Genomic DNA, 10740 nt, shown 5'->3' with positions numbered 1-10740 from the left:
CGAGTGAATGTTTATAACATGGCATAAGTATTCCCAGAATGCTATTTGAAGTACAGCAAAATTCCAAACTCTAACATTCTCATTTTTCTTTTGGAATAAATTTTGATATACTTAAACAAATTTATGATATGTTACATAATTTAAAATGTTCCAATCTTGATGCGTATTAAACATTTTATTTAAAGATTTTAAAGTAAAAAAAAGGTACACAAATACAGACTACATTATGATGACAAAGGCAGTAATTTATATGGCAAAAACAAAACAAGAAGTAAATGTATAAAGCAAAACACCTGATAGCCAATTCAGGCTGTATACACATAAAATGATCTGACCACATGCTTATACAAAATAAATTTTTCTTAGAACACCAAAATTCCAACCATCCTGTCAACTGCCTTTTCCCCCTGGTGAGTATTTTCAAAGAACTTTATATAATATAAAAAAGATTGGCGTGCCACTTAAAGACTACAAAAAACATAACACAATTAGAAACATATTTGTGATGTAATTCTGTATCAAATATACACAGTAAATCTTATTAGTTTAAAAAAAAGATTTAAAAACAAAAGACCGCCCTGAATAATGGTTAAAACCTCATCACAAAAAAATGCTCTTTTGCAACATTATTGATAGAAAACAGAATTTTTTTTTTTGAAACTATATCTAACTTTAAGTCATTCATTCAAATTTTATTTAAAATAGTAGATACAATAGTAACTCACTGCCTACCCCTACTCAAAATGTTTTATCATGAATACTCTTTCTAATATTTAACTACAGGACAACATAAAAGAATAGCTCAAAGTTTTCTCAAAATGTGGTTCAAAGACCCAACAGAATTCTAAGGTTGGCCCAGTAATATGCTTTTAAACAAACTTACTCTACATTCTAAAATTTTAGAACTAATGCCCTAGGGGAAACAGCACCACTTAAAAGCAAGATCATAAACATATTTCTGATATAAGATGTCAGAATTTTCTGTAAGTTTATGATTTGAAGTGAATACTGCTTAAAAAAAAAAAACAAGTTTCATGTATTGAGAAACATATATACCTCTTAAATAAACATGTGAATGTATATATACATTTTTCCTTTGAGGTTTTCATTGCTTTCAGACTTAATTATTTAAGCCGGTGTGGCTCAGTTGGTTGGAGCATCATCCGGTGCACCAAAAGGTAGTGGGCTCGATTTCCAGTCAGGGCACATGCCCAGCTTGTGGGTTCGATCCCTGGTTGGGGTGTGTAAGGAAAGCAACCGACTGGTGTTTCTCTTCCTAAAAATTTTTTATTTTAATCTTAAAATATATATATATATATATATATATATATATATATATATATATATATATATAAAAGAGTACATGGCCAGAAACTTTGAAAAAATTATATTTCTAATGAAATGTAGCATCCAAAAAAAGAAGATATTTTATTAAATGCTTACAAATTTTAAATCATTCTAAGCTGAAAACTCTATAGCTCTCCTGAAAACTAAATTTTACTAAGATTGGTAATTACAAGTAATTTAGATGATTATGGTTACATTTTAAGTCCCTTTTCATAAAAAAATATTTAAAATAAACAGAAGGATGCTATGTCTAGCATCTCTTTAAATAAAGCTTTGCTAAACACTAATATTAATAAAACATAATCTGAAGAACTCTGCCTCTGAAATGTATTATATTCTGTCTTACATGTGTTAACCTACTTGACAAAAACTCACTTAAGGAGTGGAACTGTGATGTGTGTGAGTATATGTGTGTGTGTTTTTAACATTTACTCATGTTTATTATTATTCATGGATTTCACTGAAGACTCCATAAACAGGCAAGTAGGGATAATGTGTTTTGGGTAGAAAAGAAGCATGTTTAATACATTATTTGGAAGATAAATTCTTCTCTTGTATACTAAATTATAAGGAAAAATAGTATACATTCTGTCTCCACTGGATAAATGGAATGCTTTTACAAGTTTGGTAACAAGTGAGTGCCTCCTTATTTAATCAAGTCACAAAAGCAACTGTGATATACTCTCCAATAAGAAATAAATATTACCATTGTACTTTTTTGTATCTACTTTAAATTTCTATTTTTTCCTTTTTATATATTGAGAAATTTTCCAATCAACTAAATCCTGGATCCTTTTAACTACATTTGTTAACATTCCAGTTAAAGTTCTGGCTAAAAGGACTAGCTCAGAAACTACCTGCCCCCCAATATATTAGATAATTCAGTATTTCAAAAACAGTTAATGATTTGGAATCTGATTCTTAATAAAATATGCCTAATTTTTTTCTTCAAGAAGAATCTGTATCCCCCAATTCTAAGCAAGTAATTTAACGCCCGTTGCCTTAAAAATCAGTAATTATCTAAGGCAATGATAAAATTTCCAGCTGAATTTTTAAACACAAAGAATTCAGAAACTAACAGGTAATATAACAAGATGCTATATTTTGAATTAATCTTTTATTCCAAAATTAAATACTTAAATGACTTAAGGAAGAGTAACAAAAATCAGGGGAGGCTGATGATGTAATACCATGTGCCTTAATGCAACAGATAACTCTTTTGAAAAGCAGTGGTAAGTAGTTCCGTCAAAGGAAAAAGACAACTTTGTTACTCATCAGTAGGCTGACAGACTATCAGTATAACTAAATTTTGACACGATTGTCTAGAAACTAGTCTTAGTTTCTTTTCATAGTTAAATTTAGATGTAATAATTGACTCTTATAGTCAACAATACAAGATATTGAGTGCTTTTTTTTGTAGGTGGCAAATATCAAATGGTTCATTATATCCAGGCTGTTTTCCATGCATTAAATGGCAACACAAGCAAAATGCATAGTTGAGAAATAAGGATCAGACGCATTCTTCTGCAGACATCAAAAGAGGATTGATATACTCGAAACCTTCAAATTCAGACTGATCAATCTTCCTCACAATATCACTGTTGGAACAAAAATAAATTAATTTTCATAATCAAGATTTCTTCAATTTTTTATTTAAATAGTAATATAAGATTAAGAAACAAAAAATATGGCTAATTTATATAAATTACGGAAATAAATTTTACATGTTTTTAGATTAACCCCAAAACATTTTTAGAAGAATCAAGGGTCCTAGGAATAAAATTAAAAAAAAAAAAAAGACTAATAAACTGGCAAGCAACTTTAGAACCAAAATATAGTCCAAAACTGAAGATCTGAGATTTTAAAGGTACAAGTTGTCACAATTCTAGTTCATCTTAACTTTTCATCTGAATAGCATTCATAATCACAGGTACACATCCAGGTCTGAATTAGTATTCACTTTAGTAGTAACTCCAATAGCCAGACGGAATACATGGTGAAGAGAAGGCCAAGAAGACATCAACCAAAAGGAAAAGGCAGCAGGAACAAGTACACTGAGACCAGATAAGGGAGGAACATCAAGGCAGGTAATGGGACATGGGGAGGGGAGAGGCTGACATTCTGTTACACTGGGCTTCTAGTTCATATACAAAAAGAGTGAGCAGTACTATCGAATATTTTAATACTTCAACGTATGCATCATATTGCAAAGCACCAAGTTCCACAGGATAGAGCCCTGTCCTTCAAGGAGAAAGGTACCTTATATAACAGAAAGCTACAAAAGAAAGCAGTGCCTGCTAATTTTCATACAGGATGAGCTAAGTCCTAGTTTAAACACATTTCTATTTCAAGAAAAGGGTGGTACTTGCTTCAGCAGCACATACACTATAGTCGGGAGGATACAGAGAAGATTAGCCCCTGGGTAAGGATGACATGCAAATTCGTGAAACATTCCATATTTTTTGAGAAGCACAGATTGGTAGTTACAGAACAGTCATGGGGATGTGGAGTTCAGCATGGGAAATGTGGTAAGAAATATTGTGATAACTATGTATGATGCTGGTTGGTACTGGAAATGTCAGGGGGAACACTTGGTGGAGTATGTGATTGTCTGGCCACTGTGCTATACACCTGAAACTGATACAAACGACATTGAATGTAAACTGTAATTTTAAATTTAAAAAAAAAAAAAAAAAAGGAAGTAAAACAAAACCAAAGGGTGACTTCTAGTTAGAGAAATATAAAAGGCAGCATTCATTTCACAAACACTGAATGAAATTATGAAAGATCATGCTAGGTCTGGAGGATGCAGTTAATTTATTCGAGTTGAGCACAGGAACAGAAGGCTGCCAATGTGGCAGAAGATTCTGGAAGGAAGGAATGGCTAGCTCAAAGAATCCAGTGATGTTTACACTATGGAGATTCACCCTGATTCATCAAAGATTGGGCTGCAGTTGAGATAGCTATGTCAGATGGGGAAGATTTCAATAGATAAAAATTAAGGAGGAACACAGAGGAAATGGCAGGAGCAAAGGTCAGCAGCACACTACCAGGGAATGGTGAGTAACCAAGAGTGATCAGAACACAGCGAGGCATTAAATGCTAGCTAAGGGGACAGGTTTTATTTGCTAGGCAGATGCAGGAGTTGCTAAAGGTTTCTGATGTAAGGATTTAAAGAAATGGAGTGGTACTTCATGAGGTGTATAGAGTGGGTTGTGAAGTAAAGGAGTCCAATTAGGACGGTGGCATAATATTCTAGGTATGATTTGAAAGAGATTTGAACTGGGCTTATGGCAATGTGAATAAAAAAGGATCTGATGTAAATGATGAAGTAAAGAAAAAATAGAAAAGGACTCAGCAGATGAAGGTATTATGTAGTTTTTTAAGGAAAAGGAGGAGTCAATGATCACTGATACTCTGAATCTGGATGCAGGAATGCACGGTGGTGCAATGAGCAGAAAAAGGTAAATAAAAACAAGAAACTCACTGAGAACAACAGAAAAAGAGACCATAAAGGGTCACTACTTTGATTTCAGACTTCATATGTTTGAGGTGCTTGTCTGACAAGCCAGGGGAGATGTTAAACAGCGAATGGAAATGAAGCTAAGGACAGATATCAGGGAAGGGCTGTGTGCTTTAGAAACCATCATTCATTTATTCTTCACAGCAGCCTCGTGAGGTAGGCAATACGAGAAGAAACAGGCTCAGAAAAGTTGTGCAATTCACACCCGGGTTACTCAACTGGTAAGAAGTGGCGTCTGGATTAAAATTCCTTTCTTTTGATGAAATCCAGTGCTCTTTCTAAAACAGGATGCTGTCTGAAATAATGATTTGGGTGTATATCTCTCTCCGCTAGTAGACAGTAAGCATTTTGCAAAATTGGCCAATGTCGATCATCTTTGAATGTCTAGTGCTTAGTATAGTGCCTTTTGCTCAATAATTGTTTGCCAAGCCCAGCCAGTGTGGCTCAGTAGATTGAGCGTTGTCCCATGGACTGAGAGGTCCTGGTTTGATTCCCGGTCAGGGCACAAGACCAGGTTTTGGGTATGTTTTTACTGATTTGTTAGAGAAGGAGAGAGAGAAAGAAACACCAGTGTGAGAGAGAAACATGGACTGGGCCGACTCCTGCACGCCCCCTACCGGCGATCAAGCCCAAAACCCGGGCATGTGCCCTGACTGGGAATTGAACTGGGACCTCTCAGTCCATGGAATGATGCTCAACTCACTAAGCCACACTGGCTGGGCGCTGGGAGTCATTTTTAATAGCTGGTGTCCATGCTACGGAGCTGGCTGAAATCTGCAAGGTACAAACTGCATCTAGCAAACAGAAGGCTGTCATGAACAGAACCATGGAACATCCTAGTCTCAAGGGCACAGGGAAGAAAAGATGACAAGTGGCCATAGAGATGAAGTAGAACCAGGATGGGTAGTGTCAGCCAAAGCAAGGCCATGAGTGCCACATGCTTTATAGACATCAGGGGAGATGAGAACTTATAGAAAAATGCCTTAAAGTTTAGAAATTAAGAAGTCAATTCAACCTTCAAAAGCTGAAGGAGCAGGTTAAATTGTAAGAGTTTGTTAGAGTGTTGGCAGCAAGAAAGTGCAATCAATGTTGACTACTCTGAAGGCATCTGATAGAGATACTGCTTATTTTTCCTTTACCATGAGTATCTATGAACTATCTTTGAAAAAGCTTGCAGATGAAAATGAGAAAAAGAATGTGGTGGCTTAAAGAAGAGCTAAGATTCAGGGAAACAAATTAGGATATCTGAACATGTTTATAAGCAGAGGGAAAGAAGCTGAAAAAAAGAAATTAAAGAAGGTAGAGTAATGGAGGCAACTGACACAATAAAACCCTGGAGGAAAACAAGGGAACAGGTCTAGAAAAATAGGAGAGCACCCCTTGCAAAAGAGGGAAAGCCTTCTAAGAACAGGAAAGAAGAACAAGGTCAAGAAGAGTTAGAAAGCAGTTCCGAGATGCAAGGCAGCCTACTGACAGCTGAAAAGGAAGTAAGCTGGGTTAAACCATTAAGAGTGATGGAGGCAGGGGTAGGAGGAAGGTTTCTAAAATGTACAGATAGTTTGGAACAACTGCCATGAGGAATGGGAAAAGAATCAGCAGAATGTACATGACTGTCAAACTGTAAGGGCCTCCTTGAGACGAGAGAATGCTCTGTAATGACAGATAAAGGATCAAAACATCCCAAATTATTCTAAACCATATTGTAAACATAAACACAAAGCTACGTGAGATCACTGCTGGCTGGACTTGATAAGTTGATGTAATCTTTTAAAAAGCAATTTGGCAATACATATCAAGAGCTTTAAATGTTCATACCCTTTGACCTAATTCCCTTTCTAGGAATCTATCTTAAGGTAATGCTCAGGAACTCAAAGATGACCATCAAAATGAAAAGCAGTGCAGTGCAGCGAAAAGAGCACAGGCCTCAGTCACCCGGATTTGGGTCTGAGTCCTGGCTCTGCCCTGAGCTGTGTGACTGTGCTTAACTTCTCTGAGCCTCGGTTTCTTCTTCTGTAAAATGAAGATGACAATAACTAGGTTTTCAAGGTTATTGTGAGAATTAAAAGATAATGCATGTAAATCAAAGTAGAAAGTGGCAGTTATTGTCATAATTTATAATTATATAACAGATTCAAATACTCGGTAACTCAGTGGTTAGATAAATTATAGTATAATCTGATAATGAAACATTGTATAGGCACTAAAAGTGGAACTTTCAAAAAACTATAAAATATTTCAGTCTGTAGAATTACTTACTCATCATCTGGAGTGAGCTGGACAGGTTCGTTAGTAAACTGAGAATCAAAGTTGTCCAAACCAAATTCCCCAGAAATATTTGGTTTAAAGGGAGGTACCACCTGCTTTTGTTCCATCTAGAAAGACATATTGGATGACAGTTCAAGCCTGCATTCTTAGAAAAATCCCCTCTATATTTCTTCTCTGCCCTCAGATGTTTTCCCAGTCTTATTAAAGTGAGTCCCTCAGTAAGGTTCTGTAATATTCACAATGATGGAAATAATTTACAAATCTGAACACTAATGCAGGTCTCAATAATATTACAACCTGCTCCATTAAATTAATATTCTAAGTTTTTATTGTTTTAAAAGCTTCTCAGAAAGCACATTAGAGAGTGGTTTTAAGTACTTTAGGCTGCAATACACTAGTTTTTCAACATTCTTTCAAAGCAATAAAATTTGGCCCAAGATAATAATGAAAACGAAATCATCAAAAGTACATACCATATCCCAATCAACATTTCGGAAGAATGGGTGTCCCTGAATATCAGCAAATCCTGTTTGAGGATGACAACCCAATCGTTCCTTTGGGTCCTATGGTGGAAAGAAATGTTTCAAAAATGGGTGAATATCATGCTTAGAATACATCACCTTTGTGACCTGTGTTTTGTGTCTATTATATGATATCTTTAAAAAAAATTTTTTTCTTTATTGATTTTTTTTTTTTTTTTTTTAGAGATAGGGGAAGAGATATAGAAACATCAATGAGAGAGAACATTGACTGGCGGCCTCCTGCATGCCCCCTACTGGGGATTTGGCCCACAACTGGGCATGTGCCCAGACTGGGAATCGAGCCGCGACCTCCCAGTGCTGGGTTGATGATCAACCACTGAGCCACACCAGCCGGGCTGATACCTTTATGTCTGAAATCAGAATGGTCTACCCTTTTATTTCTAGAAGGTGCAACACCAGATTCCAATGACTATCTGAAGCTTGTGACAAGTAAAATGTCCTTGTGGCTCTTTCTCCAGCCATTATGTAAGTGAAGTGGAGCTATGTCACCACTGCTTGCTAAAGAGAAATGGGAGGAAAAGAGAGCAGCAGAATCATTTGAGCAGCATCCAGCTATTTCTCTGCCATGGGTTACAGTGACAGTCAAAATTGGCAAACCCCAAACTTCACAAGTTTGTTCTCAGCTCAGTTGAGAAGCCCTATTCCCAAATATAGCAACAATCCATGATTTGTATACAATAATGATACAACCTTTACCTGCATCACTGGACTTATTTAATAAGCATCACTTAGCTTATTCATTACTGTGAAATGAGAACATGTTGCCATTTTTTCCCCCAACAAAAAGCATTTTATTTTGCATATCAACACCTCTCACCTTCATTTTTCAGTGAAAGTTTAGGTTTCCAGTTTAAATCTCTCCTCATATAAAGTACTCATTTAAAACAAGCCTCAATTTCTTATTTTATTAAGATTCATCATTATCTTATGTATTTATTTTAGAAGGTAAATACACATTAACTTACCATTTATTTAAAATAAGATTTGATTGTCAAGATCATTGTGATACAATAGAAGCATATATTTGGTTTTTGTCCCAGATTGCTGACCCAAAGCTCTAAAGCCCTTGTAACTTCCTGAGTTTATGCTAATAAGGTGACCTTGGTGGACCTCCAGATAGCCTCAGGATGGGGTATGATTGCTGGGGAAACCAACCATCAGATTAGAGGATTGGGACATTCAGCCCAATTTCCAGAGGGGCTAGAAATTGAGTTCAATCACCAATGGCCACTGAATTAATCAATCATGCTTATGTAATGGAACCTCCATAAAAACCTCTATACCATGGGGGTCAGAGAGCTTCTGGTTGGTGAACACAGCTATGTGCCAGGAGGGTAGCACAACCCAACTCCCCAGGAACAGATGCTCCTGAGCTCAGGACCCTTCTGAACCTCACCCTATGTACCTCTTCATCCGCTTGTTCCTTTGTATTCTTTCTAAGACACCAGTGATAGTAAGTAAATGTTTTCTTGAGTTTTGTGAACCATTCTAGAAAATTACTGAAGTGTGTGTGTGTGTGTGTGTAATCCCCAACTTTATAGCCAAGTCAGACAGAAGTGTGGGTACCCAACACTTGTGACTGGCATCCAAAGCGAGAACAGTCTTGTGGAATTGAGTCCTTACACCGGAGGAGTCTGATGCTAACTCCAGGTAGTCTGTGTCAGAAATGCACTGAAATGTAGGACACCCAGTTGGTGTCTGGAGAGTTGGAGAATTGGTTATTGGTGTGGAAAAAACCTACACTCTTGCTGTTATAAATGTTATGAGTAAAAACAGTTCAGAATCACAACGTTAGACAGATCCGAAAACCCTGTAGCCTACCATTTACAACAAATGACTGAATCCATTCAGATTTGGTAAGAGCCAAAAAAATTCATTTCTTATCTTATCTAATCTAATATCTTATCTAATCATAGTTTTTGATATGAGTATTTGTAGAGAACATACTGCCCCAAGTGCTCAATAAGTAAAGATTCCATGAATACTAATCCAAAGAAAATAGAAAATTAGAGCAGAAAGTATAATTGAGACTATCCCCAAAGATGCAACTTTTCCCTGAGTACTTGGTATAAACAACTTACATTAAACGCACCGTATGTAGGGGGCTCTCTCTACAGAGCAACCAGCTCCCTTCCCCACCTCTTCCTTCCCCGGGCACAGGGGCACCGCTCCTCCCTCTTTCATCCCTCAAGGTGCGAACCCCTTGCCCTTTCTCCTAAGCTCTACGGGCACTTCTACCACCCCTGTAACTTTCTAAATAAACCTTCCCTTAAGTAAAAATGATGATGATGATGATGATGATGATGATGATGATGATGATAATAATAATAAAAACACCATACGGAATATACAGCTGAGTGTAACTTATATTGGCAAATGGAAAGGACAACTCATCTCAGTATCTAATGTTGTCAGATTACTCCTTGGTGAAGAGACAAATTCTAGATATAACTGAAAAAATTACATCCTCTGATATTTTGTAATTTTAAATTCTTGACCCTCTACTTAGAGTCTCATTTACAGAGATAAACCACTAAAGCTTTCTATACACGGTGTATACCTTGTTGAGAAAACTCTTCAGGACACTTGCAGCTTTTACAGACAGAGAACGTGGTATGCGAATTTGTTTTTCCAAAATAACTAGAAAGATAAAATAATGGCATTATGTTTAACTTTTACATGGATTTAATCTTTACATTTTTATTATGTGATATATAAGGCATTTTAGCAGAAAAAAGTAAGACATGACACACACGACCTACATGTCTCGTGTACCTTCCCAGTCCCAATCCTCTTCTTCCTCCTCAGAAATAGCCTCTAATCTGAATACTGGTTTTATTCATTTACATGCATGTTTATTCTTTGACTGCCTTATTGTGCCTTAGTTCCCTCACCTGTAAAACTGGAATAAAAATAATACCTGCTTCTTAGGGTTGTTATGAACTTTAAATGAGTTAATGTCTGGAAAATGTGTGGCACATATCACTATTTTGGATTTGACTGGATGTTGCCAAATTGCTCTTCAGACGTGTTGGGTTCACTCCCCCCAGCAGCCTCTGAGAG

General features: G+C 36.3%; 1 protein-coding gene and 1 non-coding gene across 2 annotated transcripts in view; one reads left to right on the top strand and one right to left on the bottom strand.

Annotated features, from left to right (window-relative positions):
• Positions 1 to 2594: 2594 nt before the first annotated feature.
• PRKCI (protein kinase C iota) overlaps positions 2595 to 10740 on the bottom strand; it is a 76981-nt gene continuing 68835 nt past the window's right edge. The window contains exons 15-18 of the mRNA XM_036242857.1: positions 10238 to 10317; positions 7609 to 7698; positions 7127 to 7242; positions 2595 to 2945 (exon numbers count right to left, since the gene is read on the bottom strand). Coding sequence (XP_036098750.1) covers positions 2858 to 2945; positions 7127 to 7242; positions 7609 to 7698; positions 10238 to 10317 — 374 coding nt within the window. The 3' untranslated portion in view covers positions 2595 to 2857. The remainder of the gene's footprint in view (positions 2946 to 7126; positions 7243 to 7608; positions 7699 to 10237; positions 10318 to 10740) is intronic.
• LOC118617952 lies at positions 3709 to 3810 on the top strand. The gene has a single exon (XR_004956908.1). It is a non-coding gene; the product is annotated as a U6 spliceosomal RNA (small nuclear RNA).

The sequence above is a fragment of the Molossus molossus genome, unplaced genomic scaffold (genome assembly GCF_014108415.1).
Source record: "Molossus molossus isolate mMolMol1 unplaced genomic scaffold, mMolMol1.p scaffold_m16_p_5, whole genome shotgun sequence".
Lineage (NCBI taxonomy): Eukaryota > Metazoa > Chordata > Mammalia > Chiroptera > Molossidae > Molossus > Molossus molossus.
The sequence above is the reverse complement of the archived record's forward strand: the minus strand, read 5'-3'. Positions and strand labels throughout refer to the sequence as shown.